Source organism: Pan paniscus, chromosome 21 (assembly GCF_029289425.2).
Source record: "Pan paniscus chromosome 21, NHGRI_mPanPan1-v2.0_pri, whole genome shotgun sequence".
Lineage (NCBI taxonomy): Eukaryota > Metazoa > Chordata > Mammalia > Primates > Hominidae > Pan > Pan paniscus.
In genome coordinates this window covers 16,882,093-16,905,629 of record NC_073270.2, presented here as the reverse complement: position 1 = coordinate 16,905,629, position 23,537 = coordinate 16,882,093, and the positions used below count along the sequence as shown (strand labels likewise).

The window sequence follows — 23,537 nt, the reverse complement described above, 5'->3', positions numbered from 1 at the left end:
CACTGTCTCTCCCAGCAATTTCTTCTAGTTACTGATTTGCCAGAATCTAAATTTCTGTTTTTCCTTAGTCCACTGCTTCTCTCGGAGAATGTGGCTCCTTTGGGGATGTTGAGTTTTTCAATAGGATGGGCGGCAGAAAGAATGTTACAGAGCAAGGCAGGAGGTGGTGTTTCTGTCTCCTGCTCCATATTATGCTTTTATAATTTTTTTTTTTTTTGAGACAGAGTCTTGCTCTTATTGCGCAGGCTGGAGTGCAGTGGCAAGATCTCAGCTTACTGCAACCTCCACCTCCCAGGTTCAAGTGATTCTCCTGCCTCAGCCTCTCGAGTAGCTGGGATTACAGGTGCCCGCCACCATGCTTGGCTAATTTTTGTATTTTTAGTAGAGACAGGGTTTCAACATGTTGGCCATGTTGGTCTCGAACTCCTGACCTCAGGTGATCTGCCCGCCTCGGCCTCCCAAAGTGCTGGGATTACAGGCATGAGCCACCGTGCCTGGCCCCTCTTATGCTTTGATCTCAACAGAAACAACTGGAAGAAGTTCTAGTAAAAAGAAAACCCCAAGACAGGGAACATAAGTAAGGGGATAAAATTAATGATAAATCTCGAAACTTTAAATCCTTAAGCTGAGGGGTAGGGGTAGCTGTTTCCATGCTCCTGTGTCCCTGTTTTGTCAGGCTTCTATACAAATGTCAACTGTGACTGTCACTGTCCTATGGTACATGCTGCAACATTTACTCTTTGGTACCTGACTAGGAATAAAGGCAGTGGGTGCACATCCTCCATTCGTGTTTTCTTCCCTAAGTTAGCAGGTTCATTTTTGCCAGATTTCGGGGTTGTTTGCATGGCCCTGTCAATTCTGCATGGGGACAGAGCCAGCTCTGACAGATGGACTCTCATGACACAGCACATCTGCCAGACACCAAAGCCTGGAGGGAATTTTTCTTGATCAGCTGCATCTCTTCAATGAGGTCTCTTTTGATCAAAGATGTTGGCAGCAACAGAAAAACTACTGGACTTCTAGCTTGGGCGCACTTAGAGGATGAAAGTAACTTGAATGTCTCTCATGGTTCCACATTGTGCTAGACTAAGGGAGGAGATTAGCAAAATAATTATATGGCAGGAGGTAACGTTTCATCCAGTGTTCCTGTAGTTCTTAGGTTTCTCACCGTTCATCACAAACAAATGAGAGGTTTTCCCTTGGTTTGGAGTATAGCCTTTTACTCAGAACAATGATAACCACAATAATTAATATTGATTGAGAGTTTACTATATGCCTGGCACTACTGCCAGAACTTTACACATGTTAAATCATATCATCCCTATAAACAACCTGCTGAGGTAGGTGCTATTATGATCCCCATTTACAGATGCGGAAACCAAGTTAAATGACCTGTTCATGGCTCATTAGAGAACAACCTGTCTGCAAACTGAGGTAGTCTGGCTTCAGAATTGGGCTGGCTGTTAGCCTCACTGCCAGGATACTTCTTCACCTCACCCAGGGAGAAGTTCATGTACTGAGTTGCCAGGGGCTGAAGCAATTTCTATTAAAAATAAATCTTTAGCTTTGAATCAGACAAATGAAGGTATGGATCACTGTGTGCAATCTATATCCACGGTTTGAGAGAGAAGTTGGCAAATCTGACTTGCTTAGAAGTACATAGTCAAATGATGAAAGGTTTGGAAACCATGTAATGTGAGAGACGTTTGGAATAGGCGAGATAAACGACTAACCAGAAGACAGTATAGGGGGCGCTATAGGAAGGCTTTGCCTTCAAAGACTTAGGAGACTCTTGCCATACAGGCCAGGTTCATTTCAGTTCCCTCTGCAGAGCAAAGCTGGGATGAGTCAGCAGAAACGTCAGGAAAATCCAGTTCATTTATAAACACTCAATCTTTGAGGATAAAAGAACTCCTGTGAAAGGTAGTGAGCTCCCCATCGTGCATGTCCCTTGACAGAGGCCACAGCATCAGCTGGGAAGGAAATCATCAAGGCTTTCTGCATCACAGCAGGAGGTTGAACAAGGTGACCTCCAGGTTCCAACTGTGAAACTTATATAAAGTTAGGTGATTTTATATATCTATACCCAACTTATATAAAGTTGGGTAAGTTACAATTAGGTACATACCCTCTCGAGTGTCATACTCTGTTAGCCACAGCCCCTCAGAGCAGCTCAGAGGGGAAAAGGGTAGGGTGGAAAGGATGCTGGGTCACAAGTTAGATAATAAATGTCAGGGCCTTGCTCCACCTACTGAATGTGTGACCCTGGTCAGGTATATTTTACTCCTCACACCCTTAATTCCTGTAATTTCAGTTTGAAGAAAAGTAGATACCGCTGTTTTGAAAATTTTTTTAAATATTATTTTGACTGTGCCTAAAAATTTTTTAAGCATCAGTTATTTGAAAAATGGAATAAACAAAAGCTTTCCTGTCCATAGCACCATGGCCGTGGTGAAACTGTTGTATAAGAAACCTTATAGAAGATGACCTCTGCACATTTTCTGGACACTGTGGTATCAGGTTTGCTAATAGTCCTTTGCCTCACTGTATGTTGTTATAAAGTGAAGGTGTTGTCAGCAGTTTCTTTCTTCTAAGTCTTACCTACTCTGCACCAATGCAACTGGTTTCTGTGGTTCAGAACTGCCACGTTGGCTGGGATAGTCTAGTTTCTTTAGGCCTACCGTATTCAAAGCAATAATAGTGAAACTCTACTGTAATTTATCACTCTCCTATGCAAAACAAACATTTATAAAATGCAGCTACATTTCTGTCTTACCTCAAAAATGTTCACCCTGCTTATATCTTTTTGTAAGCCAATTTATACTTCAAACATTATGTCATATTTTTCAGACAGCAATAAATTAATTCGTAAGTATTTGGAGTCTGCTTTGCAAGCCAATTCCATGTCATACCACGGCTCAGAACACACGTCCCATGTTCTACAAGGAATTTTCCTCTAAGTTGTGATTGTAGTGTCCTCTAATGGTACAGTAGATGTATAATATTTAATACAGGCACATCTCCATACCTATGCATCACTGTTCAAACAGAAGCTGATTAGTGTACTTGAGACAAAAATAGGTCATTCTAATCAAATGTTGGCATTGGTTCCTTTTATTTGAAAAAGATGGTAGTAGATTTACAAAAGTAATTCTCCTTTTACCCAAGTCTTGGTAATGAGAAACTAGACATGAGAACACACTTAATCATCCTATTACCCAACACCTGAGCCTCCGAGCCTCCCACTCGAAAGCATGGGGAAAATACACATCACCCAATTCGAGGGAGAGCCTGGGCCCCTCTCTTAACATCCCACCAACAATCTGTGCTTCACACACTTAAGCACTACTCCACTCCATTTCAATAAAAATAGAGTTTAATTTGGTCTCAAAACAACTTGCTTTTTCCCAAGTATGGGGAAAAAGGACTTGGGCTGTGGGATCAACTACCACAATACATGTGGCTATTCAGGAATCAAGGGGGTTCACCATCACTCAAAGGTAGGGTGCAAATCTGTGTTGCAGTTAATTAATTTAGACCTCATATGAACTGCTTGAACTACAAAGAAAGCTGACCAGCTAGTTTCCAACAACCAAAGGATAAAGAAAGGAATGAAAAGGCTAAGAGACTTAGCAAACAAACTGTTGGCCATTTGAGAGTAACTTAAGGCTCCCCAAAAATGGCCCCTTGATTGAAATCAATTAAAAGGAACCAACTGACCCGATGATGAGTAAGAGCTTAAATATCCCACCTACTCAATAATGGTCCAAATAGAGTCCCAAAGCCCTGGAGGCCTCATGAATATTCTGAGAATTTAAAGTGCCTAAAGAAGGAGGGATGGGCGGAGGAGAGGGTCTTTGCTTCTAAATAATAGTGGCTCTCCTGTGGTTACCCTTAGCCTTCCAGGATTGGCTTTTCAAGCTCTTCATTGAAATTGCTCAGGTCTTTAACTGATCTCCCTTAAGGATTCAAAAGCCTTAAGCTAATTACACTTGGCTGAGATATGCTTGATGAGATGGGAAAAACATAAAGCTTTTGAAAGGGTGAAAATCTCAAACCATCTGCTGGTGGTGTTACTGAGAGAACAATAGGGGAAAAGGAAGACGGCAGCTAGCCAGAGTGGAAAGGTACAGGATTTCTTTAATTACTGGGTCAATGAGACCATTACTCCTTGGAATGTTGGGAAAGGCAGGACACACAAGCTTAGAGAGCTAGGCAACAACAACTGTGCTTGGTGAATAAGCAAAGCCAAAGATCGACAACAACAAAAAGACACGTTGTGAGGGAGAAAAGGAGAATTAGGTCAGCTGGGTTTAGAAAAGCATTTTTGATTAGAAATCACAGGTAGTTTACGGAAAGGAGAAATAAATGCTCCTAAGTTGGAATTAGGTTTCAGAACAACCTCTGTACTTTTTTTCTGATTATCTCTGGTCCTCAAAGGCAATTGCAGATGGAGCCCTGGTGAAGTACGCTCTCTCTGATGTCAGTGAGCCAGTTGCTTCTGTTATACTTGGCAATCCAGGTGAACAGCCTGCGTTTAGCTTTCAGATCAATGCCCCAGGTGTTGATTCAATATGGCAAACAGCTTATGTGTGTTGCTCTAAAGGCCCTGTTCAGCTTCTCCTTTTTTCTTTTCTTATTAAAATAAGCCCCTCAAATTCAACTGAGAAAATGTTAGATCTTGGAAGACAAACTGACTTAAATCAGATAGGGGCTGCTAAAGCAGAGTTTATTTTTACTTTGTGTGGGGAACTTCCGCAAGTTGAGCAAGAGTTATGCCCCCGATCCTATTTTTGCTCTTTTTTCAACCCTTGTAGAGAGAATGCCATCTTCTTTCACATGACTCCTTCTTGTTTCTATGTCTAAAGACAAGTAAAACTATGAAAATGATGGGAAATTTTTATCTTCATTTTCCCCCCATATATCCTGTTCATCAAAATAAGGAAAGAATGACTGTAAGGTGTATGGATGTGCTTTGCTCAAGAATAGGCCAAGGCGGACATCCAGGCCAGCATGACTTAGTGAGTTTAGGGTGCAGGTGTATACTCAGCTTTTTATATAATCTGTTTAAGTTCATACTTGGCTCTGAGTCACTACTGTCTGTAAAAAGTATAACTGCCCCGCTGATGCCAGACAGGCGCTCTTGTGCTGGGGCCAAGAGAAAGAGAGAGAGTACTGTAAGATGGAGAGAAGGGAGCCATGGCTCGCACTCGTGCCCAGAGAGAGAAAGAATTAAGCTGCTAACACTGTTAAGGGAGAGCTGGCCTTGCAGGCTGGCCCTGCGGCTGTGTGTGGGAGTTGGCTGCTGACAGGGGCCGCAGAGCCGGAGCAAACAGCCGAGATAAAGGCAGAGAGTATAAGAGAGCTAGTGTGAGAGAGCTGCTGATAAGAGAGCTGCTAAATAAAATTACCTTTCACCTGCCATCTGCCCATCCACCCACTCCCATCAGACCTCAGCTGGGGCTGGAACCTGACCCCAAGCATGACATTTGGAGTAGTCGTGGCCCTGGCATAACAAGGACCCTTTAGTAGCATACATGATTTTGTATACACAACTCCAATATATGCTGCTCAGGATGCATTTTGCGTACCACAGGGCTGCTTTCCAATAAACAAACACAGTTCTTGGTTCTGTACTCTTCTAACCTAGGCACGCAGTCTCTGTGTTCCCTTGTCCATATCACCTGCCACTGTGGGAGAAATGTGTTGTGCAATGACCACAAAGAGGGCATATGTGGGAAGAGAGGCTTATAAGTGGCTGATCTCCGACATACTGTGGGTTGGAGTCGGGAAGAGGTCCTCATCCTTACCACAGGTACCCTAATGCCCTGTGTCTCAGCTGCAGGTACTGGGGGTCCACAATGACGCTAAAGAAGCATCTTCTCCCACAGTGGCAGTTGTGAGCCAGCTGGTTTGGATAATGAGGGCTTTGCCAGTGGTTCTCAAGCTGTGGTCCCTGGACCAGCAGTACCACCATCACCTGGGAACTCATTAAAAATGCAAAATTTTGGCCGGGCACGGTGGCTCAAGCCCGTAATCCCAGCACTTTTGGAGGCCGAGGCGGGCAGACCAGGAGGTCAGGTGTTTGAGACCAGCCTGGTCAACATGGTGAAACCCTGTCTCTGCTAAAAATACAAAAATTAGCCGGGCGTGGTGGTGCTTGCCTGTAATCCCAGCTACTCAGGAGGCTGAGGCAGGAGAATCGCTTGAACCTGGGAGGTGGAGTTTGCAGTGAGCTGAGATCACGCCACTGCACTCCAGCCTGGGCGACAGAGTGAGACTCTGTCTCTAAAAGAAAAAGCAAAATTTTGACTCCTGCCATCTCCAGATCTACTAAACCAGAAACTTGAGAGATAGGGCACTGAAAGCCATGCTTTAACAAAGGCTTCAGGTGATTTCATGCACATTCAACTTGGAAAGCCTCTGCCCTCACTTTGGGCTACACCTGGTGGAGCTAGGGTTACTGGCCGACTAAGCAGTGTTACGCAGCCTGTTGCCAGGAAGTCTGGACCATGAGCCTCCAAACTCTGCTTATTTGCTTTCTATTGTTTTCACTGTCTTGTCTCTAGGATATATAAATGTGAATTCCTACATATAACACAAGAGATGCACACACACACACACACAGGGTTCAAACTTTCATAAAGTCCTAATATTCTAATAGAGAAACCAAACCACAGCAATTATTGTATAAGAAATATACTCGAAGGGGAGCTCAGGATTTGCACTTTTAGCAAGTTCCTAGATGATGCTGAAGCTACTGGTCCAAGGAACACATTTTAAGAACTTCCATCCAGATGAATCTGTTTTCACTACTGAGGGCTTAGCTTCCCCTTGAGGGTAGAGATTGTTTGTGTGTGTGTGTGTGTGTGTGTGGGTTTTCTATTTTGTTTTTGTTTGTGCCCCAGCCCCGAGCCCAGTGCCTTGTACATATTCATGCTGGATAGTTTTTAAATTAATAAACATCATTGAAAGTGCAACTGAGGAGACTCAGAAGGAGGGTACTCTGTTTGCCTACCCCTCTGTCAATCATCTTTGCCTCATCACCACCCAAAAGAAGACAGTGGGAAAGTCTAGGATTTTCAAAAGGAGTGTTCTAAATTTGGATGCGAAATACTAGAGTAGCGGTAAAGGTAATGTACTAGTTTCTACTTGCTGCGGTAAATTACTTAGTGGCTTCACACAATGCAAACTGATTTTCTTACAGTTCTGGAGGCCAGATGTCTGAAATGGGTCTTATGAGGCTAGCGTCAAGGTGTCAGCTGAGCTATGTTCCTTCTTGAGGCTCTGGGGAAAAATCTGTTTGATTACCTACTACGGTTTCTACAGGCCACCTGTATTTCTTGTTTGATCGCCTCCTTCCTCCATCTTCAAAGCCAGCAGCATAGCATGTTCAAATCTCAATCGCTCTCTTGTTGTCTCTCCTCTGCCTCTACCAATGCATCTCCTTCCCTCTCACTGACTCTCCTGCTTCCCTATTTGCTTATAGATATACTTGTGATTACACTGGGCTCACCTGGACACTCCAGGATATTCTTCTCTTTTCAAGCCCCCTAGCTTAATTACATCAGCATAGTCTCTTTTCCTGTGTAATGTAACACATGGAAAGGTTCCTGGGATTAGGATGAGGACACCTTTGGGGGACCATTGTTCTGTCTACTCCAGGCAATTAAAAACAGTAACCCTTAATGTTCTCTTCAACCCCACATTTTATTTGGTGACTGGACTAAAATTTTTATTCCTTATTATAGGTGATAAAATAGTAAGATATCTTCTGGATATGTTCCTGTATTGTCAGAGATAACTTTGAGATCTACTTATTGAGTATCTCTTAAACAGGTAGACTGTGGAGATATGAAATATACATATTTATGTATATACACACTTGTATATATATATATATGACACATTATATTATATAACTATATTTATCTTGTCTAGTATTTATCCTATCTAATTACTAGATGTTACGCAAGTTTTAGTTTCTCATTGCATAAGGTTTCCTATAATATTTTGTTAATGGAAAAATAAGAGTAATGTAACAAAGTGTAAAATATTGACTATATTAATTTTGAAAAGTACTCCCTTACATTGAAATTATATGACTATATCTTAATACATTATGAAAAATGAACCTCTTAATCCTGAATATTTTTACTTCATGAACTATGTTTGTAAGTATATGAAACAAAAGAACAGATGAAGTAAATTATGTTTAAAGTTTGAGGAACAAACCAAATATTACAAATGGAAAAAAAATTCTCCTTTGAAATTTTTCTTTCAGAAGAAATATCTATTTTTCCCTTTTCCCCCATTTCTCTGCAGTTTATAAAATTAGGTTCAATTTAAAATGAAGGCTAATAAACTATGACAACATCTCTGAAAAATGAACTCATGTGCTTCTATGTAAAAAATGTAAATTCAAACAATGGGATGATATTATTGGTTAGAAACGTGACTGATTCATCTCGACAACATTGCCTTTGAAGTTTCACAATGAAATAAAGCAATCACATACAATCAATCAAAACCCCTTGCTATTGTTCAAATGCTTGCCTCCCTTTTTCTCTTTTTTCTTAATCATTGCAGCAGATGTCATGAAATAAATGTAGTGAAACATTCAAACAGCAAGTTCCCTAATTGTTTCCATCTTGATTATAAAAACACATTGAAAGGTAAATCCTCATGGTGAAATAGATGAAAAAAATAATTAACATTCAAAGTACTCCTTATACCACCTGCTTTTTACATACTGTGCTGAAATGAAGGCACCTGATGTATAAAGAGCAATGAAAAGAAGTTGAGTTTCCTTCTGAAGCAGAGAGAAAAGTAGCACTTACATTTGAAATCCAAATCAAAATGGATATATCTTTTGCACAATCAGTAGGATCTGGAAGTTCTTGCACCTGATGCGAAGTGGTTAAGTCTAAATCCAAATGCAGTAAGTATGTCATCCAAAACCTATGACATAATAGTTTGTGGCCATTCGTTTACTAAAATAAAGCCTTTTATGTAAATGTTGAGCCTCTATTCCAACCACTGTATAAATGTACAAATTAAATTTTGTGTTGACAATGTTTTGGTTTTTACAAAAAATGTATACATAAACATCCATATTATTACAATCACTATCTACTCCACATACATTATAGATTAGACTTGCACTTGTTCTGTCACTGAAATGGTCTTTCTGTCTGAATGTTTATGATTAGGATCTTTAGTTCACAGTCATAATGCAAGTCTGACTTGTAGTATACTAAGAGAAGGCAAAGATCAGTTCGCGGGAAAGTAGGTAGAACCTTCTTTACTTTATGAACTCTATGTACAGTGGCAGAAAACTGTACTTAAAGGAAACTTAAACTATTATTCTAAGAAAGAAAGAGCCAAACGAAATGAGACTGACCAGATAAAGCCAAGTCAAAGTAAGGTAATAGGCTTCTGAGTACAGGGTTGTAGGGATTACTCCATTCCACTTATGGCCTGAAATACTTGAGGCCCAAGACATGCTACCTTGGGGCCCCTTTAAGGGAGGCTGACATCAGAGGGCACCATTTTCTTCCAATCTATCAGGTTGGGGAGGGATGCAAACACAGCAAAGACTATGCTTACAGAAGGGCATGGCATTGTGAGAATAAATCCATGTTTCCATGGAAACATCTCAAGTGGATGCATATATGTCTGTGTGTGTTGACAAAGATTCATAATTTGAGAGTTATTGTATGAAATGAGGGAGTTCACATTCAGGGTAACATTGGGCTTTATATAAATAGACTGGGGCTCAGCAGTATTTTTCTATAAAGGGCCAGGTAGTAAATGTTCTAGATTTTTTGCATGTTCTAAGAAAACTTTATTTATTTCATATAATCCCATATGAATTCAATACCAAAGGCTGACAGAGTGCGATAACTGTAATAATTTTGGGTTCTTACTGACTTTAGTGTGTAAAATGATGTGGAAAACAAAGGAATCAATGATGAATCAAATCATTTGTCTGCATTCTAGTTGGCAGTGAGTCTCCACACTCCGTGGCATGGCCAGAAAGGCTATGCATGCTCTCATTCTAACCCTGGGTTTTCACCCTATCACTTCTACTTTAATAATTCCGCACCACCATTCTAGCTTTTATTGACAGCTTGGGTTGCCAGAAGAGAGCAAGGTGGCTATACTTACACTAGACAAAATAGACCTTAACTAAAAAATAGTCACAAGAGACTAGAAAAGGTCATTGTAATAATAAAGGAATCAATTTATCAAGAAGATGTACAATTGTATGTATTTATCCACCAAACATCAGAGCATCTAAATATATAAAGCAAATACTAATAGAATTGAGAGGAGAAATAAATAGCAATACAATAATAGTAGGGGACTTTAATACTCCACTTCAATGATAGATAGGTCACCCAGAAAGAAAATCAATAAAGAAACAACAGATTTGAACAACATTATAGAGTGAATGAACCTAACAGACACCTAACATTCCATTCAATAACTGCAAAATACATATTCTTTTCAAGCGCACACAGAACATTCCCTAGGATAGATCATATGTTAGGTCATAAAGCAAATCTTAAGTTCATTGAAATCATGTCAAGTATTTTTTCTCATCACAAACATATAAAACTAAAAAACAATAACAGGAAGAATTTTGGAAAATTCACAAATATATGGAAATTAAATAACACAGTCCTGAACAACCAATAGGTCAAAAAAGAAATCACAAAATTGAAAGAATCTTGAGACAAACAAAAATGGAAACACCATATAACAAAACTTACAAGATGCAGCAAAAGCAGTTCTAAAAAGAAAGTTTATAGTTATGAATGCCTACATTAAGAAAAAAAGATATCAAATACCCTAACTTTACACTTTAAGGAACTAAAAAAGAAATAAAGCCCAAATTAGTAGAAGAAAAAAATAGTAAAAATTTAGGACTGAAATCTCTAATCTCTCATGAAATCTCTGATCTCTAATGAAATAGAGAATAGAAAAACAATAAAAAGGATGAACAAAAATGAGGTTTTTAAAAAAAATTAACAAAATTTACAAACTTTTAGCTGACTAAAGAAAAAAGAGGACTCAGCTGGGTGCGGTGGCTCATGCCTGTAATCCCAGCACTTTGGGAGGCCGAGACGGGCAGATCACGAGATCCGGAGGTTGAGACCATCCTGGCTAACACGGTGAAACCCTGTCTGTACTAAAAATACAAAAAATTAGCCAGGCTTGGTGGCGGGTGCCTGTAGTCCCAGCCACTTGGGAGGCTGAGGCAGGAGAATGGCATGAACCCAGGAGGCGGAGCTTGCAGTGAGCCGAGATCACACCACTGCACTCCAGCCTGGGGGACAGAGCAAGACTCCGTCTCAAAAAAAAAAAAAAAAAAAAGAGAGAACTCAAATAAATAAAACTATAAATGAAACAGTGATGTCACAAGTGATGCCAAAGAAATACAAGGGTTCATAAGAGACTGCTATGAACAATTATATACCAATAAATGGGATAACATAAAAGAAATGAATAAATTGCTAGAAGCATACAATCTAACATGGCTGAATCATGAAGAAACAGAATATCTGAATAGACTAGTAATGAGTAAAGAGATCAAAATAGTAATCGAAAACCTCCCAATAAAGAAAAGCCCACAACCAGATTACTTCATTGGTGAATTCTACCAAACATTTAAAGAAGAATTAATGCCAATTTTACCTAAACTCTTCCAAACAAATTGAAGAGAAGGGAACATTTCCAAATTCATTTTATGAGGCCAGCATTACCTTGATACCAAAGCTAGATAGAAACACTACAAGAAATAAAAATTAAAGGCCAATACCCTTGATGAAAATAGATAGAAAACATTTCAACAAATTACTAGTAAATTCAACAGCAGTTTAGAAGGATGGAGGGATTTACACCTGGAATTCAAGGATGGTTCAACATATGGAAATCAATAAATCTGATATACCACATTAACAAAATGAAGGATGAAAATCTTATGATCATCTGAATATATGCAGAAAAAGCATCTGACAAAATTAACCATTCTTTCATGATTAGGAAAAAAAAAAACACTCAACAATTTGAGTGTAAGAGGAATGTACTCCAACATAATAAAGGCCATATATGACAAGCCCACAGCTGTCATCATACTCAATGGTAAAAAGCTGAAGGCTTTTCCTCTAAGGTCAAGAACAAACAAAGATGCCCCTACTCACCACTTCTATGCAACATAGAACTAGAAGTCCTAAACAAAGCAATTAAGCAAGAAAAAGAAATAAAAGCCATTCAAATCAGAAAGGAAGAATTATGATTTTCTCTACTTGTAGATGACATAGTCTTATTAAAAACCTTACAGATGCCAACAAAAAACTATTAAAACTAATAAATTCATTAAACTTGCAGAATTCGAAATCAACAGAAAAATCAGGTGCATTTCTATACACTAGCAATGAATATCTGAAAATGAAATAAAGAAAACTATCCATTTATAGTAGCATCAGAAATAATAAAATACTTAGGAATATATATAACCAAGGCAGTGAAAAATCTGTATACTGAAAACTGTAAAATATTGATGGGAAAATTGAATAAGACACAAATAAATGTAAAGATATTCCATACTTATGAATCAAAATAATTAATGTTGTTAAAATGCCCAAATACCTAGATCGATCTATACATTCAATGTAATCCCTATCACAATTTCAAGGGCATTTTTCACATAAAAAAAGAAAACAATCCTAACACTCATATGGAAACACAAAATATCCCAAATAGTCAAAGCAATCTTGAGAAAGAGGAAAAAAGCCAGAGACATCACACTTACTGATTTCAAACTACATTTCAAAGCTATAGTAATCAAAACAGTATGGTACTGGCACAACAACAGACACACAGACCAATAGAACAGAATTAAGAATCCCGGAAATAAACCCATGCATATAAAGTCAATTAATACTTGACAAGGATGTCAAGAACACACAACAGTGAAAGGATAGTCTCTTTCATAACTGATGCTGGGAAAACTGGATACCCACATAGAAAAGAATAAAATTATACCTCTGTCTTATACCACTCACAGAAATTAACTTGAAATAGATTAAAAACTTAAATGTAAGACCTGAAACCATAAAACTCATATAAAAGACATAGGAAAAAACTTCTCAATGTTGGTCTTGGTAATGATTTTTTGGACATGACATCAAAAGCACAAGTGAAAAAAGCAAAAATAAATAAACAGATATTCATTAAACTAAAAAGCTTCTAAACAGAAAAGGAAATAATCAACAAGGTGAAAAGGCAACATATAAAATGGGAGAAAATATTTGTAAACCATTTATATGATAAGGGGTTAATATCCCAAACACATAAGAATTATAATAAAACAGATTACCTGATTTAAAAAAGAAAATCTGATTAAACCAAAAATCAGTGAAGAGTTTGAGTCAGTAATCAAAAACCTCTCAACAAAGAAAAGCCCAGGACGAGGTTAATTCACTGGTGAATTATACCAAACATTTAAAGAAGAATTAATGACAATCTTACTCAAACTCTTTCAAAAAAACTGAAGAGAAGGGAAGACTTCCAAATTCATTTTATGGGGCCAGCATTATGTTGATACCGAGACCTCAGTAGACATTTTTCCAAAGAAGACTTATAAATGGGCAATAGATATGAGATAAGGTGCTGAACATTACTAATCATCAGGGAATTGGAAATCAAAATCACAATGAGATATGACCTTACACTTGTTAGGGAAAGTTTCATTAAAAAGGCAAGAAAGAACTAACAAGTGTTGGTGAGGGTGTGGAAAAAAGGGAACCTTTTACACTGTTAATGGAAATGTAAATTAGTACAGCATTATGGAAAATAGTATGAGGTTCCACAAAAAATTAAAAATAGAATTACCAAATGATCCAGCCATCCCACTTCTGGCTACATATCTGAAGGAAGAGAAATCAGTAGCTTGATGTCTGCACTCTTGTGTTCATTGCAGCATTATTCATAATATCCAGGACACAGAAACAACCTAAGTGCCCATAGATGCATAAATAAATAGAGAAAAATGTGACACACACATACACACACACACACACCCCTCACATTTGTATACATAATATGTATACAATGGAATATATATGTATAATGGAATATTACTCAGCCATAAAAAGAAGGAAATCCTGCCATTTGTGACAACATGGATGAAACTTGAGGGCATTATGCTGAGTGAAATAAGACACAGACAAACACTGTGTGATCTCATTTATATGAGGAATCTTAAAAAGTTAAAAAAAAAGGCCGGGCACAGTGGCTCATGCCTGTAATCCCAGCACTTTGGGAGGCCGAGGCAGGCAGATCATGAGGTCAGGAGATCGAGACCATCCTGGCTAACACGGTGAAACCCTGTCTCTACTAAAAATACAAAAAAATTAGCCAGGCACGGTGGCGGGCGCCTGTAGTCCCAGCTACTCAGGAGGCTGAGGCAGGAGAATGGCGTGAACCTGGGAGGCGGAGCTTGCAGTGAGCCCAGATCGCGCCACTGCACTCCAGCCTGGGTGACAGAGCGAGACTCCATCTCCAAAAAAAATAATAATAATAAAATAAAAAATTAAAAAAAAAAAAGACTTACATCCTGAGCTCTATGCTTGGAATGAGCCCAGCAGTGGCTTTGTCTGTTTTCCTCAGTTTCAGTGATAGTGTCTATATAATTTCTGGCACATATTACATGTGCATTAAAAGCATTTGTGGAATGTATGAATAAAACCATTTATGACTTTCTTAGTTATACAATGTGCAGTAGGGTGCACTGATGTGCTAGTAAGGATCCCACTGCTAGTCATTAGAGTTAGTAGAAAAAAAAATTATATATCAATTGAGTATATCAAATATACTCAATTATATCACTTGTAATCAAATTTCCATTTTCTAGTCTCAGTGTAGTTTTCACTGTGAAATAAATAATACTATATTTCCTAATATAAAGTACACTGCTTTCACATCTTAACATCTTTGAAACAGTGAATTGTTACAAAATTTTTGTTGGTCAGGACACGATGATACAATTTATCATACCCATATATGCATTAGCATCAAAACCAAAAGTACTCAAACTTGCAGAATGAGTTTCAATGACTTGGGTGAAAATCTCTGAAAAATAATAAATATGGAGGGAGTTGGTGAATCAGGAGTGTTTTAACTGCCTCTAAGTAGAAGCAAAAAAGAAAAAATAGGCGAACTCTCTATATGATAGCAAGACAGACTTAAGTCTTAAGAGACTTACAAGCCAATGAGTTTTAAATTCTTTATGAATTCTCTTAAGTTCTGAACCATCAAAGATATTGGCAGAGGACAATATTGTGTAATAAAAACAGATATTGATGACTTTGACTGAAAGTGATTTAGAAGTAGGACCCTGAACCTGATGAAGTTTTAGCAGTATCATAACTAATTCCTTTAGCCTAACATTTTCTTTTTATGTATTCTCAAGAGTGATATATGAAAACGTTCTACATCTTGTTCGAAGAGTTTTTTTAAACACATAAAATAAAAATCCTAAATGATACAAAATTATTGTGTCTTACTTTAATAAGCAAGATTTTAGAAAATTTATTAATAATATGTAAAATAATGGCACATCTCACAACTGAGGCATCTTAGAAGTACAACTTCATCTACAGTGTGTGTATAACTATATAAAATGTAGAATAGCAGTACTTGCCATAAAACAATAGCAAGTAAACTACAACCTCAGATGAAATTGGAAGCTACTGCCCTACTCTGATACTACCCTAGTATTTTATCACTGTCTATCAAATGTATCAAATAGTGAACAATAACAAATAAGTGAGGTGGTAAACAGGTTAAAAAAAAGGGCAGTTTTGCCTTCAGTATACTGTCAAGAAAAATTGTCTAAGACTTGACAATGGATAAAAGAGATCCCTGGGTGTCACTGGGGTGGAAGGTTGGGTGTCGCCCTCCAGACTCTGTGGGATTATCTGGTTCTATGAGGGTGTATTCCTTTGACCAGCTTTCTATTCACTAGATTATTTTACACATCTGTACAGGTAGAAGGTAACATGTAGAAAACTTGTAGTAATGAAAATGAGATTTGTTCGTATCAGTGAAAACGAATTTTGTCTGATAGACGGAAAGGATATGTTGTATTGTCCTGTATGATATTAGCCAGTTTGGAAATTTTCAGTGCTCCTGAATTGTGTGTGATTGTATGGATATATTCAGTGTTTCTGAATGTGTGTGTATTATGGATCCATGTGTATATCCATATAGCCATAATTCCTAATCAATATACAGTGATGTATTGCTTAAGGTGAAGATACATTCTGAGAAATATGTTGCTAGGTGATTTCATGATGCAAACATCATAGAGTGTACTTACACAAACCTCGATGGTATAGCCTACTACATACCAAGGTTATATGGTATAGTCTATTGCTCTTAGGTTATAAACCTATACAGCATGTTACTGTGCTGAAGACTGTAGATAATTATAATACAATGGTAAGTATTTGTATGTCAACACATAACTAAACATAGAAAAGGTACAGTAAAAACGTAGCATCATAATCTTATGGGACCACCGGGACATATATGATCTGTTGTTGACTAAAATGTCACTGTATAGATGATAGATGGATTTTACACACACACACACACACACACACACACTCTTCAAATTCTCTTTTGAACCAGTTTTAACATCTTAATGATTCCCTTACTAGTTAATCATTTAAATAAAATATTTTACTTGTATTGATTTTATAGTTGTATGACAGTCATAATTTTATCTTTCTGAAAATTTCAATTTAGCATTATATAATGTCTTTGGAAGGAAGTTAAATATAAGGAACAAATGTTAATAATTATACTCACTATCTTTAGAGACAGTTAATTTTCTGAAGTATTTCAGGATCATATATGTAAAACAATATTATGTTTAGATGAAGGTACACGTTAATCTTTTTATTAGTTGTGAAAAAATTCAGGTACTTTATGCACAGAGAGTTGAGTTGTAGAACTCTAATTCGGCAGAGAGGAGTAAAAAGCTCAATATTTAAAGACAGAATTCCACTTATGTGAGTCATCTTTTGTTTCTACAAATTATTTTGATAAACCACGTGGTTTGATAAGCCACATGGTTGTAGAATCATACACCTCAGGGCAAGACCAGAAGGACACAGGCATGATACAGAGTTAAACTGTAAATGAAACTGGAGTGTTAGGAAGTGCAAGAAATCAAAGAAGACAAAGGGCGATACAGGATGTAGCCAGATGCTGGAGACTTAGAAGAGATGGTCTCTTAAAATTCCCCAGATGGGCAAGCACAAGTTAATTACAAGTATTGACCCTAACATTCACTTAAACCTACACACATCCTTGAGTTTGTGGTACTGCACGGAGTGAAGGGAGGAGAGGTGGTGGTGGTGTCTGAGTGGGAGCCATAGTGAGAACTAGAGACAGCTTACGATAAAAAGGAATGGCAAAGGCTGAAGTGAGAACCAGAGGCAGGAGCTTGGAGCCTGAGATTAGAAGAAATAAACCTGACACCAAAGAATTCTCAGAGATATTGGAAGGAATGATAGATTTCTCCTAACATGAAAAATGGAGTTTCAAGGCAATTTTTTTCTAAATCTTTAAAGACAAGATGATTGCAGCAAGCTAGAGGATTTGAACAAACTCAAAAGGCCTGCATAACTTTCTTACTGGGTAGATACATGTGAACTTTATACACGTATAATCTAACTTTACGCATGTACACATGCATATATGCTATCCACACTAACATCATTATTGTAGCAAGAAATCAAAGTGCAAGACAAAGTGCAGTGAATATACCTTTTATTCTTCTATGTTTTTTAACTTTAAAATTATAGGTCAGTTATGCAGCATAATTTGAATGAACTGGTTCTATATGTTTACATTGCATACATAGAGACATGTAGAAAACCTAAACAATTTAGCTTAAAACTTTATAATTTTTATGTTCAAGGTACTTAACCAATATGAGGAATTTCATTAGATACTAAAATATTCATAAAACCCAAACAGAGACCAGCATTTTTAATTTAACTGATATCCTAAAACATAATTTTGGTTGTTGAATTTCAGATTCAAAATATTATTAAAAAAGAAGAAAACAAATGGTAAAACTGCCCTAGAAAACTAAATAATGGTGCTGCTAATATGAATAATATAGTATTACTAAACTTGACTTCATTTGAAAAGAGATACAAAGACTTTCTGAAAGTAGAATGTTCCAGTAAGTTTGTTACTCAACATGCAAGTGTATATAGTATTTTGCATGAATCAAAAATATGCCTGAGCAATGATTCTTTATAGCCAAGAACACAGTCTGTATATGATGGCCCAAGTGTTAGGTATTCTATTCCCAGGGACATGTCCACTGTGCTATTGTGTAATACACAGGTATTCTGTGTATGGCAACACTGCTAGTGCAAGCTCTGCTTTTCAAGGAGAGAAGAAAGGGCTCTGCCAGTGATGTAAGAATCCTATGAGAAATGGAAAACACCAAGGGCTATACAGGGGTGCTTTGTAGATGAGATAAACCTCTAATGGATTTGATTGGTAGAAGCAGAAGAGAAAGTCCCTCACTTGCTATGTGTTCACTAAAAGATGAAATCGTAGCCAGAGGAGTTGCAAAAAAAGATGTTTCCCACATGGACTAAGAAAGATGGTGATGGAAATCCAGCTTGGTTCTGAGCAGAGTTTCTGTGTAAACCCACCTTGAGCTAAAAGGCATTCCCCTCCCCCTTTAAAGTATCTTTAGGGAATAATTAGCTGTCCAATCATTGGTAAGTCCTAATATATTTGGCTGATTTTTTTGCCTGGCCTAGGGCACCTCTATATTTTTATCAATAGGGTACAATAACTAAAACTGAAGAAAACCTATGATTTCAGCTTTCAGCATGGCTGACCATTGGCTCCCATGCCATCGCTCTTGTTTCACCAAGAATGTGGTTCTTCAGAGTTGGCCTTCTAAGAAAATTTATAAAACTGGAGAACCTTATAATTGCAATTTTGAGTTCATGCGCCTCATTATTACCCTAGAGACTGGGATTCTTCGAAGTTTAAGGATTGCCAGGAATCACACGGGCAGGGCTAGAAGCCATGGCTGTCTGTACACTATGTCTCAAGGTCATGCTGGTCAGACCATGCTTGGTTCAAAACATGAAACTAACGGCATGATACTTTACACTTGTCACTGGCTTGCACTTAACTCTTTACTTGCACGCCTGCCCATATGCATCTTTTTCTAAGAAAACATTAAACCATAGTATACTTTAAGTCTCTGTCAACATTTTGCTCAATCTTAGGTAAACAGACAAAGGATTACTATTCCACACTACACTTATTAATTGATATGAAAAATTATTGGGACCAAATGTATTCATTCTGTTTAACACTTAGAGAAAAAAATATCCAATATATATCATAATAAAACATATGAAAATTTTGTGAAATAATAACTCGATGTTGATATAGTTAAGATTTTATGTCAAATATTTCTAAATTTGCCCACATAACAAATGTAAGAAAGATGTTTTAATGCTGACTTTATATTTTATACTAAAACATGAGATCCTTTTCAGAGGAGATCTTCTATAATATTACTTTCCTATTTGGTTATTAACCTAAATGACGTTATTCAACTGGATTTCATATGTGTTGCAGGTCCTGCTGGGAAATCATAAAACTGGGCTCATTTAGGAAGAGGCAACGCGGCTATATCAGAAAAGCTGCCATATGTGAAATCTCACTTTCTGCCTGTTGAAATTTTTGTATTTCAGGTCTCCCAGGGACATGTCCACTGTGCTATTGTGTAATTTTATCAGCATGAACTTCTGCTGAATATTTTTCCTTCTTTTCAAAATCCATATTTTAGTAGAACTAACTTCAAAACTTAATGTTGCAACATCTGTGCCCATATACCTGGGAGCCATAGAAGATGTATCCTGAAGATTATCTACATTTTCTAATCTTATAAAATGCTACAAAAAGAGAGAAAAAGGTTATATATTTTTCCTGGTCTGGATTTTTTTTTTTCAAAGGAATCACTTTCTGCCTCCTTAAAAGGAGTCTTAAAATAAAAGAGAAGGAATACTTCTAAAGCTATAAAGAATATCTTTACAAATGTAATAAAATACTCATTTGTTTTGTTTACAGATAATTCTTAATACATATGTACAACTTTCCATTAAGACACTATTTTGTGAATACAAAATCTGGAGCTATAGCCTCGAAATGTTTTCAAACAAGACTTTTTAATAACTAAATAAAAAGAAAGTAAAAAAAATTGCTACTTTGAATTTATTTACTACTTTTCTTTTGTGGATCTATCAACAGCTCAATGGTTTCTTTTTTAAAAAATAGAAGTTATGGTTGTATTTATTTCTCAAATGGAAGATTGAGATACTGACAAACAAGAAAGTGTTTATGAATGGAGAGAAATGCCTTCCACCTGGCTTCCTTCTATTAGTTGTTTTATCTCTTTAGAATAAAATACGCAGCAATGTAAAGAGTTTAGAGCATATCAAAACTGCTGGCCTGAGATGGTGCTGCCAACCAAATGGATAGAACCAGTTGTTGTTGTTGAAGGATAATGTAAAATATGTGACTTTCTACAGATTCAAAATAGTGAAGAAGGATGATAAATGGACTTGGGGAAATCACATGTGGATTTTCTTGACTTTGTCATCAATGTATCAAATTATGATAAATACTAAATACTTATGGAGTGCATTCTATGTGTCATGCATTGTTTTAATTGCTTTGCACGTTTTACTTATTAAATTTTCACCATAACTATATGTGACAGGTACTTTTGCCATCATCATCTTACAGATGAAGAACCTGAAGCAGATAGGTTAAGTAACTTGTCCAAAGTCACCCAGCTTGTCAATGGTGGAGCAGAGCTACTGCAGAGCACTATGAATCTACATTGCCTCCTTCTCCTATGAGTACTTTTCACTTGGATGCAAAGTATAAGATGACAAATGTGATGCACTTAAAATTATTTCAAATTTAAACACCAGAAATATTCAAGGCAGGACCAAGTGAAATATCTATGATAAAGATGGGAAGAGAAAATGTGGTTAATTCAAGACGGTATACCAGCATTAGTCATCTTACAGTGAAAAGTCAAATTTTAATAAAGAAATTCAACCTCATCGTTGCTAAAAGCAAGTAGCAGAATTTCACATTGCTTTTTTCCCACATGCTATTCCACCATTATCAGAAAAAGATTGGCATATTTACAAGGAAGAGAGGAAAGGTGGGTATTTAATTCTTCAGTCATCAGAGTAGTGTTCAATGCTTGGGAAGGCTCTGGGAGAAGGGAAACATGTCAATGTGCCGAATGCCAGCTTTTTTCTTATAGGTCAAGTCAAAAGAGGAAAACGTACAGCTGTTTGATTTTCCTCTTTACCATTTGCATTTCTTGAAATGCAATAAACAGAGCAAACAATTTCTGCTACAGAGAAATTAAGCTAACACGCACAGCATTGTCTATTTTACATTTTTAAACTACAATTGAAGAGAGCAATACCATATATCTGATTCTGAGTAAGGGTTGTATCAATTCTCAGTTATCAATATTAGACATGAAATAACTTTGAATATACCCTTTATTTGACTTGACAGGAATGTGGAGTCGTGAGTCTGAACTAGGATTTGCAATAGAGAAAAGCTTATTAGAGGCATAGACATGGAAGAATATTGTACTGTAAATGCAGTCAACATTTTAAAAGTGTCAAAATCTCTAACATGGTTTAGCAATTAAACTGTCAATGCCCCTGCCAAGAAGAGTTCATAATTTGGAAGCTGTAGTTGCTATTGACCTGATTTTACAATTGAGATCATGTCTGAGTTTTAATTTGGAAACAAAATTGATCACTGTGTTCTATAAACAAGGCCTGTCAAGTTATTACTCTGCAACTGCTTTGAACATACCTATTTATTTAAGAGCAGTATGATTTATGATATACTGTAACAAAAATTATTTTATTAGCTTCTTTTAAGAGATTGCTTTATATTTAAAAATTGAATTCTTTAAGTTCTTCAGTTAACACTAAATTAATCAGAATAGTTTTTTTAAACACATTTTTAAAAATATTTCTATCTTCACTCCAATACATTGGCTTTTTGCCCCAAATGCTGCTTTAATATTTAAGGAGTGTTCATTCCTCTTGAGTTTTCAGAAATCATTATAATGCTCACTTTTTTTAAAACAGTATTCAATATGATTGCATCCTAATATTAGCAAGCAAGATTGCAATTTAGGTTCATATAACATGCATATTTTACATAAATTGTTTCTTTCATCACTACTATACTAAGGAAGACAGATGAAATCAATACAAAAAGGCCAGTCTATTTGCTCTAAAGCCATTTCAGATTTTGTATGAACTTTATCCCTCTAGTCCATAGTTTTGATTTCTTATAGGCTTTCTCAATACTGTAATTTTAAAAATTTAAATTGAATCTAAATGAATAACAAAAACATCTTTATGCTATATGTAATTGCTATAAGTCTTCCGAGTATTTTCTTTTGCTACTTCTAGATTTTACTCTACTTTCAAACGGAGATTTGGGGTTAAGGAAATGTTCGTTTTCCCCCTTTACAAACTGTAATTGCATGAGAATAACTTTGATGGTTGAATTCTAGGCAGGAATCCAAAGAAACTCTCCATTCTTGATGGGTTAATTTAAGAGCAGTCCTACCTTTTTCACCTTCTTTTTCTTCTTGGTCATCTGTTAATGGAATCACTTCTGGTTGCTCCACAATCACGGCATCTTCTTGGTTTGATGAAAGTTCTAAATAGAATGAGACAGACGGACACTCAGGGTTGTTTTAGTTGGAATCATTGAGAGAATACTGTGACTATGGTATAGAAAGTTAGAGTTCTTTTTTCCCCCTTCAAGTTTCAATAGGTACACCAAGTTGAACACTATTGCTATCCTCCAGTAATCGTTGCCTAAAACACACACACATACCACACACACACACAGGTATATATAGAAGTCATGATTCACAGTTTCATCTCATTCTCTGATAACAATATATTTTGGTTTCAGTACCTTCTGTTTCCATATATGAGCTCTGCGATTCTGTTTCAATTTTTATTTCATTCTTCGTTGAATCATTCTCTTGTCCTGTTCAAAACAGTGATTGAAAAATAAAAGAAATGTGATATGCATGACCGTAGCTTTATTCCTGACCTTCAGAAACCATGCTTTAATCATGCATGGAGAGATAGAGAACAGTTTTGAAACCAAAGGGCAAAGATACAATTTTTCTAATCATCAGATTTATATCAATTATTTTCTGAGAAATATCCTGATAATTTAGGAAAAAATCTTTTTTTTGGAAACTGATGCGAAATTGGCATACTTACTTAGCTTATGAATGCACAGGATATGGATAGAGGACACAACCTGGAAATTTTCAAATTTTACAATAATTTCTGGGCTGTATGGGTTAACTACATTTAATTTCCTTTTAAGAT

The 23,537-nt window shown here is 36.8% G+C and overlaps 1 protein-coding gene across 8 annotated transcripts in view; it reads right to left on the bottom strand.

Annotated features, from left to right (window-relative positions):
- Positions 1-23,537, bottom strand: part of MACROD2 (mono-ADP ribosylhydrolase 2) — a 2,054,393-nt gene that overhangs the window by 43,489 nt on the left and 1,987,367 nt on the right. For all 8 annotated transcript variants that reach the window (XM_055105084.1, XM_055105083.2, XM_055105081.2 and 5 more), the window contains 2 exons: positions 23,110-23,184; positions 22,753-22,845 (listed from right to left, as the gene is read on the bottom strand). In XM_055105084.1, coding sequence (XP_054961059.1) covers positions 22,753-22,845; positions 23,110-23,184 — 168 coding nt within the window. The remainder of the gene's footprint in view (positions 1-22,752; positions 22,846-23,109; positions 23,185-23,537) is intronic.